General features: G+C 33.8%; 5 protein-coding genes, 1 long non-coding RNA gene and 1 other non-coding gene across 9 annotated transcripts; 4 read left to right on the top strand and 3 right to left on the bottom strand.

The window, feature by feature from the left end:
• Positions 1–395: 395 nt before the first annotated feature.
• Positions 396–3,526, bottom strand: LOC101210726. Of its 2 annotated transcripts, none has more exons than XM_004152708.3 (6): positions 3,175–3,526; positions 2,957–3,068; positions 2,795–2,868; positions 2,162–2,722; positions 776–1,413; positions 396–697 (listed from the first exon to the last, which is right to left on the bottom strand). In XM_004152708.3, exons 1-5 carry the CDS (start codon positions 3,376–3,378, stop codon positions 1,303–1,305), a joined length of 1,062 nt encoding a protein of 353 aa, XP_004152756.2. In that variant the 5' UTR covers positions 3,379–3,526; the 3' UTR covers positions 396–697; positions 776–1,302. The 2 variants fall into 2 exon arrangements, with proteins under 2 accessions (XP_004152756.2, XP_011649661.1); XM_011651359.2 differs by having other exon boundaries at positions 2,162–2,716.
• LOC116402215 lies at positions 535–1,122 on the top strand. The gene has a single exon (XM_031881424.1). The coding sequence runs from the start codon at positions 568–570 to the stop codon at positions 997–999; it is 432 nt and encodes a 143-aa protein (XP_031737284.1). The 5' UTR covers positions 535–567; the 3' UTR covers positions 1,000–1,122.
• Positions 3,527–6,249: 2,723 nt separating the features above from the next.
• LOC101210970 lies at positions 6,250–15,162 on the top strand. Of its 2 annotated transcripts, none has more exons than XM_011651358.2 (15): positions 6,250–6,736; positions 6,816–6,900; positions 7,335–7,437; positions 7,795–7,879; positions 8,638–8,724; positions 8,809–8,900; positions 10,373–10,795; positions 11,083–11,164; positions 11,249–11,422; positions 11,496–11,549; positions 12,133–12,225; positions 12,305–12,370; positions 13,208–13,254; positions 13,370–14,089; positions 14,436–15,162. In XM_011651358.2, the coding sequence occupies exons 1-15, from the start codon at positions 6,617–6,619 to the stop codon at positions 14,797–14,799; spliced, it is 2,595 nt and encodes an 864-aa protein (XP_011649660.1). In that variant the 5' UTR covers positions 6,250–6,616; the 3' UTR covers positions 14,800–15,162. The 2 variants fall into 2 exon arrangements, with proteins under 2 accessions (XP_011649660.1, XP_011649659.1); XM_011651357.2 differs by having other exon boundaries at positions 8,809–8,906.
• A 421-nt stretch (positions 15,163–15,583) lies between these two features.
• LOC116402164 lies at positions 15,584–16,327 on the bottom strand. Its single transcript, XR_004214604.1, has 2 exons — positions 15,957–16,327; positions 15,584–15,851 (listed from the first exon to the last, which is right to left on the bottom strand). It is a non-coding gene; the product is annotated as an uncharacterized LOC116402164 (long non-coding RNA).
• A 620-nt stretch (positions 16,328–16,947) lies between these two features.
• Positions 16,948–20,589, top strand: LOC101206003 (ER lumen protein-retaining receptor erd-2.2). The gene is made up of 6 exons (XM_004152602.3): positions 16,948–17,443; positions 17,765–17,964; positions 18,600–18,743; positions 19,472–19,552; positions 19,906–20,030; positions 20,359–20,589. Exons 1-6 carry the CDS (start codon positions 17,221–17,223, stop codon positions 20,405–20,407), a joined length of 822 nt encoding a protein of 273 aa, XP_004152650.1. The 5' UTR covers positions 16,948–17,220; the 3' UTR covers positions 20,408–20,589.
• Positions 20,590–20,772: 183 nt separating this feature from the next.
• LOC101211218 (pentatricopeptide repeat-containing protein At1g25360) lies at positions 20,773–23,501 on the bottom strand. Its single transcript, XM_004152710.3, has one exon. It carries the CDS (start codon positions 23,264–23,266, stop codon positions 20,873–20,875), a length of 2,394 nt encoding a protein of 797 aa, XP_004152758.1. The 5' UTR covers positions 23,267–23,501; the 3' UTR covers positions 20,773–20,872.
• Positions 23,502–23,579: 78 nt separating this feature from the next.
• On the top strand, positions 23,580–23,652 carry TRNAE-CUC. The gene has a single exon. It is a non-coding gene; the product is annotated as a tRNA-Glu (tRNA).
• Positions 23,653–24,471: the final 819 nt, after the last annotated feature.

Here is a 24,471-nt window from a genome sequence, read left to right as displayed (position 1 = left end):
AGCGGTGAAAACAACCAAAAGTAAAACTATTTCCAAATACGAGGGTGGAAAACACTTTTTATCCATAAATTCCTAACCAGTCAGTGTATAAACTTTTTTTATTTTATACACTTTCAAACTCAAAATAGTTGAGTCTTTGAACATTAAATAATAATGATTTAGGTCTTAATACTTTAAATCTCTAACAAATTCAATAAAACCGAGAAAGATAATGTTATGATTTTAATAAAAATGGTAATACGTGTAGAGATTCCACACATGTCCACACCACACACGAACGATTTTAAATGCAGAAGCACATATTCTCAGGAAAAGCGAAAAATAAAAGAAGAAAGTCATCTTTCGAGATGGGAAACAATGAGAGGATAAATGATTAAACTACGAATTCGGTGAGCTCGAATAAAAAAAGAAAGGTCAATTTGAAAGAGAAGTTGGCCCCAGAGAACTTATACCAAAGCAAATTTACAACCTTCCATATCATTTCTCTCTTATTCTCTCTATATATACATGTCTCTAATGGCTATGAATTGCCCAAGTGAAACAGAGAGAGAATAAATCAGGAGGCAAATGGGTTGGTTAATAAGAGAAAGAAGAGGGCCAGCATGGAAACAAGGATGGGCAGAACAAGCTTTATCCTCTATAACTCCACCACCAAGGCCTCTCCTTGCAATACTTGGAATATTGGTCATTCTTCTATCTGTTTCATCATATTCAAGCTACAGGTCTCAGGTGAAGAAAACAAGGATCAACTTTAAGCTGTTTTTCTTGCTTTTACCTCTAGTATTTGTCTTTGTTGGCAACTCCATTGTTAGATATGGTCGTCTTGTAATTATCACTCCCAGAACAAAGCTCGAACCGGTTTACGTCACGGAAGGTGCTGCTTCAGCTTCGCCTTGGGGTGCGGCGGTTTTGCTGGTGGTGTTGTTGGTCTTGTTATCTTATCAGCCTTACTTCCACTCTAAGTGGTTTCCAGCGATATGGAGACCATATTATTATTAAGTCGTGATGAAGCTTTGGTTTATATCGATCATGTAAGGTGCTATAGTATGTTTTTCCTCCACACAAAAAAGAGAGAAAATGATGTAATTTCAGAGAAGAAATGACAGATCCATTACAAAAAAAGGGTTTATGTTAGGCTGGTTAGAAGTTATTGACGATTATTGTTTATAGGCAGAGATAAGCAGCAACGAACATAAAACACAGAGAGATAAACAGAGATATCTGTAGAAGAACGACTTACACTTACATGGCTAAGACTATCTTCTCAATAATTTCACTGGTTACTTTATGAGAGATACCAACTTACACACACATACTGCTCCTCAATTTGGGAGGTTTGAAAGACGATGAAAACAATCTTGGGGTCATCGATTCACTTGTAAGGTCTCTCTTTCGTTTTAAACTCCCATATTCCTATATAACCAGAAAAATAAACATGTTACATATAACTTACAAATTCAGTTTCTTGTCAAACATAACCGGCGTCGTGACAATCAAAGAAAGCTAGAAAACATAAACAATAAAAAAATTGACATGAAGGTTAAATAGTGTGTTAGCTAATTTTACGGGTAGAGGAAGATAGCAATTTATTACTAGAAAGAAATATCCGATAATATATATTGCAAAGGCAGACAAAGAAAGATAAGCAAATAAATTATAGGACTACCAATCACTTCTAAGCAGTCTGAAATGATTGCCCGTCCTTTCTTTACACCCTTCTTCTATTGTTATGTCAGGTTAAGACAGTCTTTCCTTTCCTAATTGCTAACAAAAATCATGTGATAGGAACTGTGGCACTGCGGCCACAAAAATTATAGTAAAATCACTTAAATTCCAGCAACAACCTCGATGCAGCTACAAATAAAATGCACATGGCAACTCAAATTTTACTCGGTTCTTCCGTTCTTCCATTTTCTGTTTTTATTCATAACTATGTGTAGTAGTTGTAAATATAGTTTAGTTACGTTTTAGATTCCTTCTTAGGACTATTTCTGAGGGGTATGATTATTTAATTCCTAGAAAATGTGTCGCTGTAATCGATAAGTTAATCATATGCACATAGAACTTCAAACTTAGTCACAAAAAGAGATTAAAATCCAGGAATAACAGGTAAAAGCAACAAGACGAGCAAATGGAATATAAATTCTTGTAGAATAACTACCTTTTTGGTTTCAGAAGATGCTTTTTTCCTCACAATGATGTTACTGCCACTACCCTTCTCTTTTTCCTTCACTCCTAAGCCAAATGTTCTATTGCCAGATGTGCATCGGTTTAACACGGATGTAACTGATGCGCAATTATGCTTTCTTAAGACTTCCATCTCATGTGAGATTCTAGAAATTTCATCATTCAATTTCCTAGAATTAACCTCCATCTTTTCCAACTTGCTTTCTAAGGCTGCAATTGTACAATCTTTTTCGTCATTCAAAGATTGAAGTTGTTCCATATTAGCAAGAAGATTTTCAATCTTTGTACGCCCTAGTTCAACTTCTGTACGCTCATGCCTTAATTTACTCTTGTAGTCATTCTCCATGAGGTTGTACTGATTCCATACAAACGTCTTCTCTGCCAGAAGTGCAGTTACCTCAGAACTCCTTTCTGATTCAAGCTTTTCGTATGCCTTTTGTAACCTCTCTACCTCGATATTCAAGGCTTTAGAGTTTTGTGTTCTTTGGTTCGATTTTCCACTATTCAAAAAGGTTCTTGAAGTAACATCCTGAAACTATTTGAAATTTACAACTACGAAGTTTACAAAGAAAGCATAAAAGAATTCAAGTTATATTGAAGAACATACAGGTGTAACGGTGATTTTAGTGTAGAGCAGGCTAAATAATTCTTTGAAATCTTGCAATTCGTCGTTCGCGTGTTCTACAACATAAGAGAAGTATGATTCGAGTAATTATACTATCACCGATCATCGTCTGGAGAAATGCAACAATGTCAAAAACCTACAAACCTGATGTTATTTGACGAAGTAAACTTCCTCGCTGCATCATACTCATGTTTAAATCTAACTTTGATGCCTCAAGCGAGTGTTCCATGTCGCGTAAAGCCAATTCCCCTTTCAACTACACAGAAATGCCCAAATTCCTCATAAGCAGCAAACTAAAAATCTAACGACATTCATCCTAGTCCTTACCAAAAAAGAGATCGAATTACAGATTGAACCGATACCTGGCAGATAAAATTTTCATAAAGACGAGAATCTGAGGTCCACCGATCGTGTTGCATTCGGATGCGATCTTCAAGAAGCTTTCGCTCTAAAACGAGGGTTTCAAGCTGTTTCTGTTGAGTTTCTAGCATCCGAACCAAAGCGCTGAAGATTTTCTCCCAGTTTTGGCGTTGAGAAGAGGATTTCAATCGTTTAATCGTGCCCATTGTCGATAAAATTCAAGAAGAGACTGGATTTTTTTATTTATTTTAAATTTCCTAGTTTGATGAGAGTGCGATTCTACAATGAACGAACAGATGCTCAAATTCGACCGTTTGAGTTTTTCAAATTCGTCCAATGTTTTACTTCTCTTTATACCGGTCGGGGCGAAGACATTGGGCCCTTTTAGATGGCCGGTATTTTCGGCTCATGGGATACGCATGGATAATTGGGCCATAGGCCCATTAATAATCTAAAGCCCAATTTATGTAAGTTAGCCGTAAGAGTCTTTAACGAAGATAACCAAAATTGGATACTATATGTTGACCTAAATTTGCATTTTATACAAATATAGGCGATCAATTTATTCATCATTATTATTATTGATGTATTAAAAAATATAAAAGAAAAAAAAAGTGAACCATGCTTAAAATTTGCATTAATTAAATATATTATAATAAAAATTGTCTCTTAATTATTTTTATTTTGTGATTTTGTTGAAAAACCCTTCTCTCTCGATTTCTCTCTTACTTTCCAATTTTTCTCTTAGTCCATTTTTTTGTTTTGCATTATTTTTCGTATATTTCACGTAATTATAATATTATATTAAATAATACGGTGTATATTTTATTAATTAAATGTGTATTATATTGATTTATTTATGTATTTTATTTAAATATTCATATATTACGTAGTAAATAATACGTTATATTTGAAATAATAGTGATTATGTATGAAAATTGTTTATGTTTACATTAATATGATTGAGAAAAAATTATGATGAACATGTGTAATATATGACAGTAAAACACTAGTTGTTCTCTAGTAGAGGAAATTAGATATGTTTGCAATGTAGGGACTTTGACAAAAAAATTGAAGATCCATAAAATTGTATAGAAAAAGTTGTTGAACGTAAGATTGGTTTAAAAATAATATTATATGAAACAATGCATTGTATGTTTTATGAACAAAATGTTATGTTATCAATTTACTAATTTATGTATTTTATTTCAAATATTCATTTTATATGTAATAAATATTAAGTTATGTTTGAAACGACCGTTATTAGTATATATTGACCATTTAAGGTTTGTAATAATTTATATTTCACATTTGAAATACACTGTGGTACATTTATTATATCGAATTAACTTCATTTATATATTATTAAATGTATGAAGTAGTATATATATGTGTGTAACAAATCGCAAAAGATATAGGTAAGAAATAAAAAAGTTATTGAATGAATATATAATCTGTATATATACGTAATAAGAAAAAATCACAAAACATGAAAAATAATGTGTGTATGTATTATTAAATATATGTAGTAATATATATGTAATAAATCACATAACATAAATTTATTATTCAATGATATATCATAGTATACACGAATGACAGAACATTTAATAAAAAATTACATGTCGTACATGATAAGAAGATGAATTGAACAATAAAAAATAAAACAAAATATGATAAACATGATCGAAATATATGTTACGAGACATAAAAATAAATAATAAATTTATAAGAAAAAATACATGTTACGAAACATAAGAAGAAATAATACATATATCATATTGTATATACGAAGTGATATATGTGTAAGAAAAATATCGGTAAAGTGAGAAATTTAAATAAAAATAAAGTAATTGAGGAAGACAACTAACTCAAAGTTTTATATAAAATAAAATTTCAAAATAAACCAATTAACCAAATTGAAAAACCGATTAACCAAATTGAAAAACGATATTGATAACAACAAAATTAATGAAATAAATGACTAAAATTGAATTATGAAAAAGACAAAATTATTGCGGGCATTAAAATTTTTATATGAGAATGTTCATGGGTGATTAAATACAATTATACACGGTTGTTTTTAATCATTAAGTTATTTCATATTAGAAAATATTTCATTTTATATTGAATTAATAAAATATTTCCAATTAGTTTTAATAATAAATTTATCCATTGATTATCAGGCCAAATAAGAAAGTTGACATTTACCTAATGTAAATAAGAAAATCATTTGAATTTAATTTAAAAAATTATATAAAGTTAATGTTGTAATTGTCATTAAAAATTACCAAAATCTAATTAAGAAAATAAATTATAATTTATGATATTTATAAAATTTACCAGTAGATTTAGATATTCTGTCTAAATCTTTCTTTTTTAATTTTGGAACGTTCCGATATAACGAAGGTCTAAGATTGAATAACTAAGGCATAAGTCATTTGTTATGAGATGATGTATGCTCGAATTAAAAAAATAAATGCATAATTTTTTAATATTGGACCATCTTGATACCACCGAGTATAAAATTCAATGACCAAATATAGAATTCTTTTATTTTAAGTATAGTTGCAAAATTTAGCCATTAGATGCAAAATAATTAAGTATATAACAACTTACAAATATAGTAAAATTTGTTAAATTATATCAATCATAGAAATATATCACGAATAGACATGTTATAAATAAACCATGTTAAAAATATTATTCTATTATTGATAGATCGTACAAATCTATTAGCCATACAAATCTATGCGTAATAGTTTTACTATATTTATAAATTTTTTGAGATGTTGGTATATATTTAATTATTATTCATAAAATGATCATCAATTATAATTACCTTTTATTTCAGGATATCTCGAACATACTTCAACAAAATCATGATTGTTCTATCCAGTCCATTGAAATAGTTTCGATATGTTAGTCTGTATGTTTTTTTGTTTTAAAATTCTTCTAAAAAATTTTAAATTTATTTATAAAATAAATTTAAAATGTATATTTTGAAAACTGGAGATCAACCAACTATAATAAGTAGTCCCAGTATATTTTTTAACCTTCACATATTTTGAGTATTTTACCGAATAGATAGTTTTCTAAAAAAGACAAAAAAAGAAAAAAGAAAGAAAAGAAAAAAAAAGTAGGAAACAAGTGCGGTTTCGCCCCTTCTCGGGTTAGCCGATAGCCACAGTAGTAGACCACCTCCGCAGCTCCCTTCCGGCACCTGCCTCCGCCGGTCACCAAACCCACCGCACACAGTTTCAGATCGTCAATCAGAGGCAACGGAACCGTTGATTACCCTTTTTTTAATTTTAAAACAAGCTTGAATCCGTTTGTACACCGTTTTGACGACGCTACTTTGTTCTTCTTTCACTCATTCGATAACGAGCTGAACTTCCATTGTCACTGTGAACTTGCTTCAGAAGTCTGGAAGAGCGGAGGGCAATGGTGGAAACATTTTTTCAGGCCGTCTCGCTGTTCGCTGCCCCAAACTACCCAAATGCTATTGCATGGTCTGATGAGAATTTAATCGCCCTTGCCTCAGGCCCCCTTGTCACTATACTGGTCAGTTAACTGTTTTTACATTTGCCTCCCTTCCAATCAAGCATACTGTATTTACAATTACTTCCTATCTTTATCTCAGAATCCGGCATCACCTTTTGGAGCACGAGGCACTATTACAATCCCTGCAGCTGATCCACTTCGAATAGGGGTGATAGAGCGAAAAGGTATCATATGGATTTAACAGTTTCACATTTTTTTTTTATACGAGCCAATTCAAGAGATTTCTTGTTCGTTGATTTTTAAAGTTGAGATGTGTAATCTCTCTGTTCATTAGGCTTTATTGTGAGGATATGTTTTTCCTTCTCAAGATATAGGAAAAGGCATTCATTCTATATAATGCCAATTGTAAGTTTTGTTGGTAGTTTAGAGAATATTGGTAGCCATGAGTCTCCTTGGTTTTTGGTAATGCTCAAACCAATGCTCGAAAACTTCAATTGAAAGCAAGCTACTTATCACCGAATTCTTGAAAAACTATCTAATTTGCTCTTCAGCGAAACCAACCAAGTTGGAAGATTTGTCATTGTCTAAGAGGGATGTTCTCACATGCGGATGCCATTGCAACTTTATTCTTAAATAAATTTCGTGTTGGTAAATGCAGACTTATTTTCTGACTGCTTGTTGACAACTTGCTTATCTCGGGATGATCAACCTCGTGCACAGTCCGTAGCATGGTCTCCTATTGGAATGGCTCCTAATGCAGGGTACAGTCTTTTGGTTCTTAATTGTTTGTACTTTTATTTTCCAAATGACTGCTTTGCTGATGAGTTGGTATGATTCTTTATGTGAGAAAAATATGGAAAAAGCTTTTACACTTCAATTACCTCTATGGATTTCCACTGGACTGCTGTTATGTATTTCATATTTTTCTTCCATTCGCCATCAACCACGGTTCTGTTATTTTTGTTCACATTTCATTAGTATGGCTGTTTGGAGGTTAAAAAAGCCTGTCTTTTTATGCTTGCCCATCTTTTGTTAACTCTTGAAGTATCCATTGAACTATTTATTTGTTATACAAAACTTATTATCAAGAATAACTGGTGGTACACATTCCATGACAGGTGCTTGTTGGCTGTTTGCACATCTGAAGGATGTGTGAAGCTTTACCGTCCACCGTTCTGTGACTTTAGTGCTGAATGGATTGAGGTATTTTTCTAAGGAGAGTATCTTTGTTTCAATGGGAAATAGAATGATATTCAATATAGTTTTATTGGATAGTAAGAGAAGGCTAGTTTAAATCACAGCTTGTTGTTCTTTCTTTTATAGGATAAAAAAAGTTCTAAAATAAAATGAAAATAAAGTTTAATCTTTGAACTTTAAGGGCTGTATCTAATAGTAATATACCCATAAACTTTAAAAGTGTGCAACAAGTCTTTGAATTTTCAATTTTTGTCATAGGTTCTTGACTTATTTGATATTTTTTAAAATTCACGGACTTTTTATACAAAAATTGTCATTTTTTTAAATAATTTATTATTAGTATTATGCTGGAAGCAAAAGGTTACTTGTTTTACCATACAATAGGAAGCAAGGGTCAAGAGAACTCAACTCGATAAAATCATTTACAAAATCATTTTTTACACTCCAATTGCTCATCAAGTTACATGAAAGATGTTGTAGTTGATGTCACATATGATATGACTTTCAATTTTTACACATTAGTTTAGGTGGCACTTGAGGAAAAAGCCATGCAATTTTTTGGAATAAACTTCAAAGTTCAAGAGAAAAAATGAAGCCTTTAAAATTCATGGTCATAATTAAAACCCCCCCCAAAGTTTAGGTGTATTTGGTAAAATTTAACTGTATTTTTAAAGCAACTTTTTTTTAAAGAAAATACAATGGCACTGCTGACATTGAGGTGAATATTTATTTATTCTAATAATTTTCTCTCATGATTTTGGTAGATTGTGGACATATCAAATAAGCTTTATGATTATCTTGAAAGCATTAAATATGGGGAGCTGGATGTTCTTTCCTCTAAGTGTTCTGATGTAAGTTCCTTGATTCATCTATTCACCTGTTTGGCATCATCAACTTTAAAGGCTATGACAATTTGCCCCCATTGTTAAAATTAGATTCCGGTGAAGGAAAGTGGCAGCGCTGATGATGTCCATGAGCATCTCACAAAGAAGAAGAACAGTAAGCGGAGAAAGAAAGACGAACTCAAGTCAGAGTAAAATTCTTATTATGTTATCCATATCACTGGTATCAGCACAATGCATTATTTTGTTATCTAAGAAACCATAGCATAATATTGAATAGTAGCATATGAGTTGTTTGACATCATGTTATAGGTAGAAGCTCTGCAGTTATAAGGGATGTGGTATATTTTGTAGACCAACCTTATTGTTGAGAATCCCTCATTAGAAAGATGAAGAAACCTCACATCTCTCTAAGATGTAGAGTTGCTCATCTCATAGTCAATTGGTTTTGAGATGAAACCTCATGTTTATCTAATATGGTATTAGAATTAGTGTCTATGAAGGCCAAGTGGGTATATGGTAAAACAAGAACCAATTAAAGAGTGGTAAATACAAAAAGGCACCATCTTGAGGGGCTTGTTGACGATCCCAAATGAAAAAGACGAAAAAGACCTCACAATCCTTACAAGATACAAAGGTGCTCTTCCCATAACCAATTGGATTTTAGAGAATCCCAAAGTTTATTTGGTATGTAAAACTTCAATTTCAGTGTTTTTCAAAGCTCAAGCCACAATAAAATGTAATAGTTTTTTTCGGGCTTAAACGCAAAGCGCAAAGAAAACACAAATTTCTTTTAGGTACACTATATATAAAAGTACTACACAAAGAAGAGAAATCATGCCTGAAGTGGGAATATGAAAAGAAAAAACCTCCTAAACACAACGAATTATGAATTTCCACTTTGTAAATTTTATTTTCTTATTTAATAAAAAAGAAAAGGCAAATTGTTACTGTTTCTTTAAAAATAATGAGAGGGCTTTGGGCTTTGGGGATTCACAAAAGGAGGAAAGTGAAGGTTTGTGGATAAAACTGTAAAACCAATCCTGTGCAATATTTGGATGGAAAGTGTTGGTGATATATAATTAAATTTGCCTTCAACCACAAGCTTAAGCTTTTGGGTGAATTGGCGATTTAATATGGTATTAGAGCAAATGGTCTAGGGAGGTTCTGTGTTCAAGCCTCTGCATTGTCGTTTCCTCCCCCAATTAAATCAATTTCCACTTGTTGGGCCTTTCAAATATTTCAAACCCAAAAGTGAGGTAAAATTGATTCCAGTTGTTGGGCCTTTCAAATATTTCAAGCCTACAAGTGAGGGGGAGTGTTGGTGATATATAATTAAATTTGCTTTCAACCACTAGCTTAAGCTTTTGGGTGAATTGGTGATTTAATAAGAAATGCTAGAATCTTTTAGTGGGAAGAAAAAGGATTAGGAAGAAGTAATTGACTTGGCCAAATGGCCAAATATTATACTTTCTCATGGTGTTATCTATCGATTTCTTTTGTAGTTAACTCTACAGTTGGGATTAATTTGAATGGTTGTGCATTTTTGCAAGAGCCTATATGGATAATGGATTTTTTTAATTAGATTGTTATTGTAAATTATGTCCTTTTCATTATCAATAACCCTTTTAGGAATTTGATGTTCAATTCTTACCAGCAATGAAAGCAGTTTGAATCAATCATTGGAGAAATCAAAAGAGAAGCCTCTGAGGAGGAGAAGTGAAGATAGCTCCGTGCCTCCATTTATTAGTGCACAACAATATGCTTCTCGCAGTGCAATGTTGTTGTCTCTTGTAATTGCTTGGTCCCCAGTAATAAAGCCATCACATAAGGCTCATTTACATCAGAATTCATCTGCAAGCGTTCTTGCAGTAGGAACAAAGTCTGGTAAAGTTTCATTTTGGAAAGTTAATGTAGCAGAATGCTACTCCCTCACTGAGTGCATGGTTCCAACAAGAGCTTTACTTGTTGGAATTCTTCAGGCACACAATTCATGGATCAACTGTATCAGTTGGATGTTGTTTGATTCTGATTCATCAAGTCCAAAGGTTTTAGTGGCAACTGGGAGCGCGGATGGGAGGTGAGTGTGGATTGAATAATTTACAGTGTTCAAATTTTCGTAAAAGCTTCTCATTTCATCAGTAACTTTGATTCAGAGTATATCAATCAGTTTTTCTTAGTTTCAGCTGTCAACCTACTTTATTTTTCCTTAATGATTATTATTGGTATTATCTTTATAATTTGAGTAACCATAAATGGATTGCTATCACTATGGGGAAGCAGTGGAAGTGGAACGTCAAATCCATATGATTTTTATATCGATTTTCTGATATCTTGTGAATCATTCTGATTCTTCTTTTCTTTTAGTGTGAAGATCTGGCAATGTTACTGTGAAGAGTTATTAGCATCTTCAGACTCTAATTTTGCTTCATTCTCGCTGTTGAAGGAGGTACTTTTTAATTCACTAAACGACTTACTTTTCCAATATGTTATTTTACTTCAACACTCATTAAAATTGGTTATTTCTTTGCAGGTCATCAGTGGTGAAGGAGTACCAACTGTACTTTCACTTAATATGCCCAAGTTATCCGAGCATAAACTATTTTTGGCCATTGGCAGAGGATCTGGATCCCTTGAAATAAGGATATTTAACCTATCTAGCAGTGAATTTGATAACATTTTGTTATCTGATGCACATTGTCATGTTGTAAGTATTTTGTGAACTGAAGAATATTCTTGATAATCCAGTGCACAACTTTACGCATCTGAATTTTTGCCAGGTTACAGGTGTGGCTTGGGCTGTTGATGGACGTTATTTGTTCACCTGCAGTGAGGTATTGAACTGCATATGCATGTATGATATGGTTATCTGTAAAATGAAGGCTAATTCAGGGGCATTTTACTTACTGACTTAACCTCTAAATAAATTGGTATCCTGCCATTTATTTGTGGAAGATTATGTACATCAAATCAAATAAGGATATTTTTTTAAGGATATATTTTATGTGGGCATGTGTGTGTATAAAGGTCTCGGTGCATACAAACCTAGACGGTTTTTCTGGGCAGTCTAAATTGTGGCTTTCCTGTTTTCCTTGTTGAGTTTTATCTGCACTTTCTACCGATTGTGCTGTTTTTGTAGCTCAAAAGACAGATCTTTTGGCTCACTAATAATATTACGTCTTTTCCTCAAAAAATAAAAATAAAAAATAAAAACCTTAAGTAAGAAATGAAAAGAAAAATCTAGAATAGTAAGTTATGAGCATCTTTCATAATTAAGAATTTGTTGGGCAATGTTTGGACATCTCTTTGGCCATGATATGTCTTCTGTAAGAGGCTCCATGAACCTATTTTTACAATTATATGATAACTTTTAAATTCTTTGATCACAAAATGTAATAAATACTTTGCTCATCACAGGATAATACTCTGCGAGGTTGGAGTTTAGATGAGAGTTCTCTCCATGAAGTGCCCATTTCATCACGTATCCCTGAGCTTGGAGGCTCCATTGATGTAAGAGCTTGCTTTTTATGCCTTGTTTTGAGAAAGGTAATTTGTGTTCTGGGTTATGATGGGAGATATGTATTTGCAGCTTCCAGATACATTTCGCTCATGCTTTGGCATTGCAATGTCTCCAGGAAATCTTGTGGGTGCCGTGGTATGTGATACTAAAAGATCCGTTTTTTACTACTGAAATATTCTGCATTATAGAAGTCAACACAGATACTATGTCTAATATTACATATATGGCTTGAGTCCACTTCTACAGATTAAAATATAATGTGAACAACTGAAAGAATGCCTTGAAAAGTAACTAGATGAAACTCCTAGGACTACCGTAACCAGCTACATAAATAAGGAAAATATTAATCTGGATAATAGTCAAGAGACGAGGAAATTTAAAAAAAAAGGAAACTAATTCAAATTTAATTTCCAGGAAGTATTTTATCAGTTGTCTTTCCCTATGTTTGGTCTGTTCCTCATGCTGGTGCATAAATGTCTATACAGCCGTTGCTCCCCTTTAAAGTTGGACTTTTGGAGGTCCTGTGCTAAATATGTTCGACCTTAGTCATCCATTATTTTTGTCCGATGGGATATGGACTTTTTGAACTCTCTAGTCATTCATATTTAGAATGGATCCACCTTTGTATGGTTTGGGTTTAGGAGATCACCATATATGTAAAGAGATCACCATCCTTCTGATTTGTACCAGGCAGCAGTGTGGTGTTTAGTTCATTTGGTGGGATTTGACCCACGGGCTCCAACAACCTCCTATGTTCCTATGAACGAACTCCACCAATAGCTTGTTAGATTGCATTGACAATTAAACTTCTATATCATAATTTTCACAATAGGTTGCAATGATTGTATAAACATCAATAATATATTATAACATACACTTTTGTACTTTGAGCTTTATTATTATTATTATCACTAAAGAAGCTGGTTTCCTTTTCAAAAAAAAAAAAAATTTATAACGTGTTTTTTTTTTCAGGTTCGCAACTTTGATCTTGATTCACTTGATAAAATGTACCAAGCAAGGTAGAGATATTGTTGGGACTTTTGTTATCATGCTTTAGGTTTTGTAAATGATCGAAGGATTTGATATATCAATTTCTATCTTCAATTCATCCATGACATGCTTGGAATTTCTCAGGACTCAGAAAGCTGCTGTTCAATTCTTCTGGATTGGAGGAGAAGAAATAGAAGTTATGCCAAACAGTTCATACTTTTATACTGAAAACGTTTCAAACATGTCTAAGAAAGAATTTGTTCGTTGGGAGTCCAGTATATTATGGTCTTTAAATCAATTTAAAAATTTGAATAAACCTATGGTTGTTTGGGAAGTTGTTGCCGCTTTACTGGCATTCAGGCACTCCATACCGGAATATGTTGACCACATTCTACTTAAGTGGCTTGCAACTTCATATCTCCATTGGAATAATGAGCTCTCTGCTACAAAGATTTTGTCACACGTCTCAAAAAATGTGTCAACATTTTCTACTCGCCAACTTCACCTCCTCAACATTATTTGTAGACGTGTAGTTCTGTCAGAATCAATACAGGATCAAGTGAACGACAATCTGCAGAATTTGGATCTGCTAAGTTTGGAGGGACTTGACGACTCTGAAAATGAAATGCATATTCTGTGTAAGAAGTTACTTTTAAGCAGTGAAAGAGAACTCCGTCAGAGGCTAATCGGTCTATGTTTTTTTGCTTGTGCAAAGCTTCGCTCACTGTCCATTACTGAATATCGACCTGGGTTCTGGTATCCCATTGGTTTAACAGAAATGCAGCAGTGGGTTACATCTAACCCTGAACATTTACAGGACTCAATAAAAGACATTGCATCACAAGCGAGAAAAAAACGTTGGAGGTATCATTTTCTTTTTTGGAATTTTTCGCTGGTTGTGGTGCTATATAGCCGCTAATTGCATAATCAAATTAAACATTTTCCTTAGATGTATAGGGAGATTCTGAATCAATTAAACTCTGTTATGAATGGTCAAAAAGGCTTTCCTGATATATTTCTTCGTTTATTCATTTAATTTGATAATTTTTCTATCATTGCCATTTTCTTGAGACTTCTCTTCTGGAAATTTCATCTCCCTCATTCCATCGGAAACTAAGCTTTCTTTTAATTAATACCTGTGAATATCAACATCAATTTGCGGACAATCTACTTTTATAATTGACCTCTATTGTGCTGTGCCTTGATCCAGTAAACATTCATCAACGGAGCAGTGCACTTACTGTTCAGCACCGGTTCCATTTGAGTCTCCAGAATTTGGAGTTTGCCAGGGTGGTAAGCGCAAACCCGGTGTCAGTCAGAGCCACAAACTAATAAGGTGTTCTGTATCGATGCAGGTCTGCCCTGCTACTACTCCCCTATGGTTTTGTATGTGTTGTTGTAGAAGTGCTTTTAGATTGGCTCCAGATATACTTTTCCAGATGTCTGAGACTCCCAACTTTCACTCTTTAAAACTCTCCGATTCAGAGATACCCTCGAAACCATTATGTCCCTTTTGCGGTATACTGCTTCAACGCCGACAGCCTGACTTTTTACTGTCAGCTTGCCCGGTGTAAGTGGTTTGGAGCTTGTATATAGTACTGATCATAGGTGATTATGTTAAGCCAAAATGATTTAGATAGTTGTGGTGATGGTAGTATTAACAAGCTTAATGTAGTTCTCAGCTTGGAGTAGTGATTATTTATGCTGGTATTTGAAGCAGATATTTAGCGTATAACACGTAAGTGTGTGTGTGTATATATTTGTAATAGTTAAAATGATTATATATAGCTCAACTTTCAATGATATTAGCATTAGAAGAACTTGTATCTAAATTTCTTGTCAACTTTTTCCCACTGATTTTTGTTGCTAGCTGCTCAACACATGTAAGAGTGGGTGTTAGTTAAACCATGGAAGATAATAGATATTTATATACCAAACTATGATTTGTTCGACTGACCTTTTCCATTAATGCTGGTATTTGTGAACAAAAATAATAAGTAAAGAATTGAAGGCTAAATATTGGAAGTAATTGCATAATTTTTAAAAATTAACTTATTATTATTTTAAAAAATGTTAACACAATAGCTATATTGCTAGTACACTAACTTAAACTATCCCTTGTCAATATTATTCTAAGCGTATTGTAATTAAGTTTGAACAATATTTTAACAATTTTGGTGGTTCGGATCTTTCACTTCCAAAATGAGGAGATGTGTTAAATATTAAAAATGAGGAGATGTGTTAAATATTAATTGATTCGATTGCAAGAAAAAAAATTTAGGGTTGTCAAGAAGAAAAGCAAATGATGACTTTTACTTTGAATAGTAAATTTACTTTTAAATGGTTAGAATAGCAAAATTAAAAAATCTGGACAATAAATAAATGAAACAATATCTCAAATGCTCCTAGTCAATTTAAAAATAGTTCTAAATATAATTGTTCACCTAAAATCCAAATACCACATCATTGTTGAAATTGTGCACATCTAGGTATTCAAAGCTGAAAAGAATTCAGCTTCACTATCTTCCACTTTTTTAGATTCCACAAAATCTTCAAAGTCGATCAGTTGGAGAAAATATTGGAGCTCAAAGTTTCGTCCTCTTAAAAACCTTCAAAGAATCAAAACCTTCAAGGTCAAAAAGAAAAAAAATGTAAAGTGTAATATATTTTTAGTTTTTAATTATAGTTTATATATAGATACAATTGTGAATATCAAACATCAACCACATACCGGAACGAATGGTGATGAAGGAAATTAGCGCGGTTGGACGTGCGATGCATAAAGGAACAAGCAACCCAAAGACACTTGACTTTAGATGAAGTAAAACTACGACTAGCGGTGTGTGTGCAGCGGAGGACATGCTTCCTTACGACTTAGTTTTCAGTCAACAAAATGAGCTTAGTTTTCAGTAAACAAAATGGAGGGAGTGACTACAAAGGTAGAGATCTCGACTGGACGGAGAACACTTGAACGGAGATGGAGTAGGCGGCTAGGGTTTGGTGAGAGTGAAGAAGATAGATGAATAGTATTAAATGTATGTAGGAATGCTTTTTATTTTTACCAAAAAGAGGAAAAGCAAGTGCGAATTAGAAGGGAAAGGAGAAAGGAAACAAACAAAAAATTTAAGAATTTTTTTGAAGTGATAAAAGTTCAAATGATAATTTATTGTAATCTACATAGGCTAAACCGAAACTCTAATATCTTACAAACAAATTAGGACCAAATTTTTAATTTTGATTTCTGATTCGGTAAAAAATATTAAATTCCAAAATTAGTTTCTCAAATTAAAGATTTATAGTAATTTTAATCTCTAACCTTTAAATCTTTATTGAAAAATCATTAATCTATTTAAACCAACTTGAAACTAGAGTTTCATTTAATATAAAATTTTAATTTATATATAGAAGTTTAATAAAACTGAAAAACTATAAATATGTATACAAAAACAACCAAATAATTGTTGCGGAATGTCACATTAAATCGCCGTTGTTCTTCCCGGTTCCTTATTCAGCACTTGGAGGAGTGTGAAGCTTTTCTCGCTTGTCTCACACGTCTAATGATCAATGCATTAATAAATTGGAGTTGGCTACCAGCCAACCCTAATTTTCCATAGTGCGACTTCGTCGTGTCAATACGCTACACCCATTCGTCATCACAACTCTTTTGAGGATTGGATTAACAATTCCACCACGGTTGTGATTCTGTCGCAACGTGATCATTATGAATAATTTAATACTCAGTGGGATCAGTTCTTTAACAATGGAGTTCGCTAATGCTCTCATTAATGGCGAAACTAATTACCCTTTTCATTATTGTACTGACATCTCATACCCGTTGCCCGCCACACTTCAATTGGGACTCAATTTAAAGGAGGGACCAAACAGGGATTCAAATTGGTTACCTAATTTGTTCACCAACTCTCTGAGCTTACGATTTCTTAGAGGGTATCGGGTTTTAGTGAAATTTTAGGGTTAGAAGAGAGGATTGAGGAGAAATGAAGGTACCCAGGAGGCCGATTCATGCAATTACGTCATGGGTTCGGAGGCAACCCCCGAAGATGAAAGCGTTTTTAGGAGTAGCGTCTGCGATTATTTCTCTTGTTCTTCTCTATGTGATGGTTCATGATCACAACAAGCTCTTTGTGGCCGCTGAGGCTGTTCATGCCATTGGAATTGCGGTTCTTATTTATAAGCTCATGAAGGAGAGGAGTTGTGCAGGTGTAATCTTGATGTCTTTTAGTTTGAATTTCTCTTTATTTTCTTGGTTTTGAGCTCTTAGTCCGTTTCTTTCTGGTTCTGATTAATCACTGTTACTTGCTTGAGTTTCTTTCGAGCTTGATATTAACTATCTAAAGTTGGAATTGAATTGGTTCTTTCGGATTTTGATGTTTAGTTGGATCAGCTTCTTAGTTTTGTTTAGCTTCTGGTTGTTATTTCCGATTTTGATGTTTGAGTTTGGCCATTGATCTGGATTGAGCTTTACTTCAACAATTTAGAGTAAGCTTAAGTTCTATATCCTTTTATTTTATTTTTCTTCAGGTCTTTCGCTCAAGTCGCAGGAATTAACGGCTTATTTTCTAGCTGCAAGACTCTATTGCAGCTTTGTGATCGAATATGATGTGCACACATTTCTTGATTTGGCTACTTTAGTAGCAACTCTTTGGGTCATTTACATGATTCGTTATAAGCTCAAAGCCAGCTACATGGGAGACAAAGATAACTTCAAAGTTCTATACTTGGTGAGTCTACTTCTTTTACTTGGGTTCTTCATCAAGTTCATCAGGATTGTGTTGTATTTATGCACTGAATTTAACTAATTCCAAAAATGGATTGATTTTCTTTCTTTGCCGAATTTTGGGTTACGTTTTGAAGCAAATCTACAAATCTGATTTCTTTGGGATGAGTGCCTATATGTTTCACAATTCATGTCAGTGTTCATCTTTGAGATCTCTGTTTATTGAAAATCAGTGGGATAATGCTGAATGAAGGCTTCCTTTTTGACAGTTTCTATAAATGTTTCAATATGCCTTTTAGGCTTAAGTCTTGAAGCCCAAATTTATAGCCTCCAAGCTCGAACTTTGAGAATGCATTCCAACATTTTCTGAGAAGAATTGAAACACACACACACACAGGGGCCTACAAAATGGCTTGAGACATATTTCATAAAAGAAAAGGAAAACCAAACTTTCATCAAGAATGCATTGAGACATTTCATCAACAAAGAAAAAAATTCTGCTACTGATGGTTAATTGCAAACGATTCTGAATTGGCTTGGAGAAACTTGAGTGCTTAAAAAATATGTTCAATTCTCGATGATGTTTAACCTATACCTGTTTCATAACTGTATTCATTGTATTATTATTCTTGGATACAGGTGGTACCATGTATTTTACTATCCATTTTGATTCACCCGACACCTCCAAGAGTTTCTTTGTTACAAAGAATTTTCTGGGCTTTTTGTGTTTACCTTGAAGCTGTTTCGGTTCTACCTCAGTTGCGAGTCATGCAGAACATAAAGGTTCCTCTTCCCTTTATTTCTTTTCTACTTCTGTTTATGTTCCCGTTCTTTCAGTTTTTCTCATTGGAAGGTTTGTTTATCATTAAAAAAAAAAAAGTGACAATTGATTTTATTCTTCCGTATGTTCCTTATTAGAAAATTGTCCAACTAATCAACAAATTGTATGAAATTCAAATTAAAAAACACGTTAAATCATGGGATAACAACCACCACCATAAATGGGACTGGGTTCTAATAAGAGCTCACGTAAATAGAAAAAGGATTAGGATGAGTTTGAGTTATGGATTTGATATCGTAATACTTTCTTTGGTGATCAAATGTAGTAGGATCAACTCGTTGTCTAGTTAAAAATAGTCAAAGTGGTGCAAGCTAATTCAAATACTCACATATGTGAAGTCAAGAGAACATCTAAACCATATTATGAAAAGTTTCTAAATTTTGCTAAACTACATAACCAAATTGGTAAAAGAATACGTAAACTCAAGGGAGGAAAACCACCAATGCTCACGTAGTACTCGATATCAGCCATTTAGGGCTAAGTTTGATAAAGTTGAAAGTAAAAGGTTACAATTGTATTATCTCATTAAGTCTAAGGTAAAAAGATGAATTCCTCAAAAAAGAATTCTGCTTGGGGTGGCCGAGTAGAAAGTTCAGAATTATTTATATTTAACTTTTGTTTTTCTTTTTATACTCTCTTAAATTTTGTATTCCTTTCGTTTATTGTCCAGATCGTTGAGCCATTCACTGCACACTATGTATTTGCCTTGGGGGTTGCCAGATTCCTGAGCTGTGCGCATTGGATTCTTCAGGTTTTTCCTTGAATTTCAAACTTCATATGTTGCATTTGTACCTGTAGATTTTAAAAATTGTTCAATTGTTTTGGTAGTGAGCTTTTATTCATTTCTTTCAAAAATCTGATTTTGATCCCAAAAATTTTATGTGCTTTATCTTATCCTAAGTTTTGTTTTTCAAAACATGAGCTAATGTTACACGTTATCCGTAATTTATGTGTTCATAATTATTCTTGTGGGAGGGACTAAATTTGTACTTCGATTCTATATTTCATCAACTTTAGTCTATATATAATTTGAATATATATACGTAGACTTCAGCTATATTTAACGTTTTTTCTCCCTTTATTTTTTGGAATAATAATACACAGATGGTAGCAACTCGTGGGGGGCTGCTGGTAGCGTTGGGAACTGGATTCTGGCCACCAATGGTTCTCCTTGCAGAAATTGTCCAAACTTTTGTTCTTGCAGATTTTTGTTATTACTACGTCAAAAGGTTGGTGCTCTATGGTCCTTTTCAATTTTCATGATAGGGTGAGCAGAGTCGGTTTTTTTACCAAACTGTCAATGGACCAACTATGGTCAATTTGGTCAACGTTCAAATCAACATCGACCATCAAAGACTAAAAGTTGGTCGGTTGGCTTTGTTTTTTTTTTTTTTTCCTTTGTAAATTTGTTGATTTGGAACCAACACCAACCGACTCCTCTCCTTCTCATAAATAAATTTGAGATTTGAGTTTTATTGATGTAGAACATCCTCTTTGACTTCGTTTTTCTTGCTATCTATAAATTTTTTAGCTCATTCAATACTGTTGTTGTTGCAGTGTTCTTGGCGGTCAGCTTGTCGTACGCCTTCCTGCCGGAGTAGTCTAAGATAGAGATAGCCGACTGGCTGCTTGTTTCCGCAGAGTGAATGCCCGTTATCTGTACATATTTCTTTTTTCTTTTGTAGCGAACGCTGTGACCGAACTGGAAAAAGAAATGCTTCCTAAACTGGTGTATATGCATCCTACATTATAATCACAAAAATAATAAAGGATGCTATTGACATTTCACTTCCTTGAGTCAGGATCATTCATTGAAATTCATCCTAGTTTTGCTTTAATACTTTTGGATGAATGCTTTTTTAGTCCCTAAACTGATTTTTGTTTATGTTAAAAATAGTTTTGAAGCAAGCACAAGCACCATACGTGTAACTTTGTTTCTATTTAGACCCTTGAAGTTTCAAAATTATAAAATTGGACAAAATTGAAAGTGTAGTCTAATAGATCAATTAATTTTCCAAAAATGGTTCTTAATCAACTATACTCTCACCACAAAGAACATAATGGAATAATACTACCAATAATTACGGCACGAGCATTCGCCATTTTTGAAATGATGAAACCTCTTTCCATCTCTCACTACTATCTCCCTCCCCACAACTTTAGACATGAACTTGATTGCATTGTGGCAATCCCCGCATATCCTAAGGTTCTTGAAAACCCTTACAGTGGCACCTTGAGGTAGCTTCATTAGCCCAAACGCAACTGCAAGCTTCTCACTGTGAGTAGATAAAGCATATTCTTTATGTTCAGATTCCATATCATGTAACACATACTTTGTGTCTGGAATATATCCTATTTTCTTCATTTCAAGGTTCAACTTCTCTAGATAATTGTAAATAGATAGCACCTCAGGGTGCACTGTATCATCCACCAAGAACACATGAACCTTGTTCTCAACCTCAGTCCAACTACAAGCTGGCTCCTTTTTAACTCCTCGGTCCCTCATTAGTTTTCGCGTCCTAGCAACATCATTCCACCGGCCAAGACTGGCGTACATGTTTGATAAAAGTACATAGGTTCCATCGTGTTGCGGTATTAGCTTGAAAAGCTTTTCAGCAGCTTCTATTCCTAGGTCCATGTTTCCATGAGTCCGACAACCAGCAAGAAGAGCCTCCCAAATTGGTGCCCTGGCTTCGAAAGGCATGGAGTCAATGACATTCTTTGCATCTGAAAACTTCCCAGCTCGACAAAACAAATCGATCATCCGAGCATAATGATCCTCCCCTGGGGCAATACCATAATTCTCAAGCATTGAATTAAAATAGCGGTTTCCTTCTTCGACTAGACCGGCATGACTACAAGCAGATAGAACTGTAAGAAACGTTCTTCTATCGGGGAGTATACCTTCTTTCAACATTTGTTCATAAAGTTCTATTGCTTTTACGCCATGCCCGTGTTGTCCTAGTGCTGCAATCATAGAATTCCATGAAACAGGATCTACAAAAGGCATGGTTAGAAACATGGTTCTCGCAGCTTCAACTATCCCACATCTTGCATACATTGTAATCATTGCATTGCCAACTGAGAGGGTTGAATCGTGGCCGAGATGAACAATCTGAGCATGGAGTTGACGACCATTCTCCAACGCTCCAAGCACAGAACAAGCAGTGATTGCACCTGCAAATGCATAATCATTGGGTTCATAGCCATCTAACTTCATTTGATTAAACAACTTCAAAGCCTGTTCCCCAAATCCATTTTGTGCTAATCCTGAAATCATCACAGTCCATGTAAGAAGGTTTTTCTCTGGCATTTGTGCAAAGAAAGATTTTGCTTCTTCCATACGCCCTGCATTCACATACCCTGATAAGAGTGTATTCCAAGTAATAATATCTTTAACTGGCATCTCATAGAAAATCTTTCTTGCCCCATCAACTTTACCATATTTCCAATATAAAGTAATCAATGTATTACCCACAGACAATAAAAAATCACGATCTGGATTCAGCTCATTTTTCAAAATGTAAGCATGCACCTGTTTTCCCAATAGAAAAAAACCGCCATCGGCACAAGCACTGATCACGCTTGTGTAGGTGGACTCATCAACCTGGACACCAAGCAAACGCATTTTCCTAAATAGCGTCAAGGCATCCTCAAAAAGACCATGATGCAAATAGCCAGAGATCATGGCGTTCCATGCTATGCCCGGTTGTTCAGTCATTGTATCAAGAATTTCACGTGCCCCAGTCAGATCACCATTCCTCACATACCCAGTAATCAGAGTCGTCCATATAAACTCATTCCTCTTTGGCATTTCATCAAACAGTTTCCTAGCCGATGCCATCAATGATGAGGATGACACCAACGGTGAAGAAGCACACTTAACATAAACAGATAGAAGAGCATTCAAGACTGCGGGAAAAATCTCAATTCCAAATTTCACTACCGTACCATGCATTTGGCCACACTGGCGCTCATCATAAAAAATAAGCGTTGAAGCACTGAGCACGCTTGCAAATGTAAAGTCATCAGGCTGAAAATTGGCCCATCTCATAGCACGAAAAAGTTCAATAGCAGAATGCCCATCATTCATATGCGAATACCCAGTAATCATGGCATTGTAGAAAACAGTATCCCTCATATCCAATGGAGTTTCATTGAATATTTCTCTAGCCATTTTCAAATTCCCCAGCGCAGAGTACGCTGTAATCAATGTAGTTCTCGCTATGACATCTGGTTGGGGAATTTCGTCGAACAGTTTGCGGGCATAAACAAAATCCGATGATTTCCAGTATATATCAATTAGACGATTGACAATGTGCCCACGAAGCTTGAATCCCGAAGCAATCACGTGGCCATGAACAGTCCGAGCAAGAGAATACGAAGACAGATTTTGTGGGCAACATAGATTCAATTGTGCAAAGTACCGGTTCGCCAAAACACGAACGTCCAAGACATTTCTCATGGCGTTTAAAGAGAATTAGAAACATCATTTCAACTTCCAAAGTGAACTAGAAGTAAAAATTGAGTAAAGCAGCAATGGCATAGCGATGAAACATGCAAAACTAACGTCAAACAAGAAGATAATCGGTATAAAAATCTCATAACTTATAAAATACAATTGAAGAGAAAATCATAAATTAGGCTAAATGGTCCCGTCAGAGGAGGAATCGGCAATGAATTAAAAATCCCGTTGGAGTGCTTGAACCATGCTAGAAATATGAGAAGTGAGCAGCTAACAAGATCAAATATGTCTAAGATTCTTGATGTATACAAATTCCGTTGTAGTCTAGTTGGTTAGGATATTCGGCTCTCACCCGAAAGACCCGGGTTCAAGTCCCGGCAACGGAAACTTTTTTTTAATATATTTTTATATAATGATATTAATTATTTGTTTTTGTATACCTATTTATTTATTAAAAAATATATATGAGAAAAGCACATTTGGAGAATATCAAATTGGCCTAACTGGCGCCTGGCTGGAATCAAAATGCATCGTAAAATATAAATATAAAATACGAGAGCTTTTGGCGTTATTCGTGACTTATGATCATGATTACCAAACTATCATTTAACTTGATATTATCCAATTCAAAACTCAAGTTTCCAAGCTCCTGCTTTTTACATTTTTTTTTAATAAAAGAAACGTAAATTTAATTTTAAATAATATGAATGTATTTTGATCCATTTGGTTCATTTCTTTTCTATACTTTAGTTCATTTCTTTTCTTCATTTTTATTTTGTTCGATTCATGTATTTGCATAACACCTTTTCCGTTAAATTTTCTAAAGTATATACATAAATTCGTGTGAAATGGATTAGATATTCTATCATTCAAAATAAAATTTTGGGTTAATTATTTTTCCTTTTTTAAATTAAAAAATACTAAACTTACTTTATTTGGATATTTGTGATTTTATGGTACGATAAGTTAACACTTATTATTATTATTATTTATTTTAAATATACACTAAAATAGGTAATTTGAAAGTCACTCATTTTATAATTACATTTATATGTGACTTAAGTTAGGTTCGTTTTGACTTTTATATGTAAGTTAAGCTATGTTCGTTTTGACTGTTTTTACAATAGATTAAATTCATCAAATTAAAATTATTTTAATTAAAAAATAGTGGATTTACCAATGTGGTCAAATTTTAATCAGTCTTT

This window comes from Cucumis sativus, chromosome 2 (assembly GCF_000004075.3).
Source record: "Cucumis sativus cultivar 9930 chromosome 2, Cucumber_9930_V3, whole genome shotgun sequence".
NCBI lineage: Eukaryota > Viridiplantae > Streptophyta > Magnoliopsida > Cucurbitales > Cucurbitaceae > Cucumis > Cucumis sativus.
The sequence above is the reverse complement of the archived record's forward strand: the minus strand, read 5'-3'. Positions and strand labels throughout refer to the sequence as shown.

Bases quoted from the DNA above. Each gene is read 5' to 3' on its own strand.
- LOC116402215 (XM_031881424.1), top strand. From the start codon at position 568: ATGGGTTGGTTAATAAGAGAAAGAAGAGGGCCAGCATGGAAACAAGGA.
- LOC101211218 (XM_004152710.3), bottom strand. From the start codon at position 23,266: ATGAGAAATGTCTTGGACGTTCGTGTTTTGGCGAACCGGTACTTTGCA.
- LOC101210726 (XM_004152708.3), bottom strand. From the start codon at position 3,378: ATGGGCACGATTAAACGATTGAAATCCTCTTCTCAACGCCAAAACTGG. The intron at 3,069-3,174 runs GTATCGGTTCAA...ATTTCTGTGTAG, and splicing joins ATGAAAATTTTATCTGCCAG to TTGAAAGGGGAATTGGCTTT. The intron at 2,723-2,794 runs GTATGTTCTTCA...AATTTCAAATAG, and splicing joins CTAAAATCACCGTTACACCT to TTTCAGGATGTTACTTCAAG.
- LOC101206003 (XM_004152602.3), top strand. From the start codon at position 17,221: ATGAAGGTACCCAGGAGGCCGATTCATGCAATTACGTCATGGGTTCGG. The intron at 19,553-19,905 runs GTTTTTCCTTGA...AATAATACACAG, and splicing joins GTGCGCATTGGATTCTTCAG to ATGGTAGCAACTCGTGGGGG. The intron at 20,031-20,358 runs GTTGGTGCTCTA...TTGTTGTTGCAG, and splicing joins TGTTATTACTACGTCAAAAG to TGTTCTTGGCGGTCAGCTTG.
- LOC101210970 (XM_011651357.2), top strand. From the start codon at position 6,617: ATGGTGGAAACATTTTTTCAGGCCGTCTCGCTGTTCGCTGCCCCAAAC. The intron at 6,901-7,334 runs GTATCATATGGA...TGGTAAATGCAG, and splicing joins AGGGGTGATAGAGCGAAAAG to ACTTATTTTCTGACTGCTTG. The intron at 8,907-10,372 runs GTAAAATTCTTA...AATTCTTACCAG, and splicing joins AAAGACGAACTCAAGTCAGA to CAATGAAAGCAGTTTGAATC.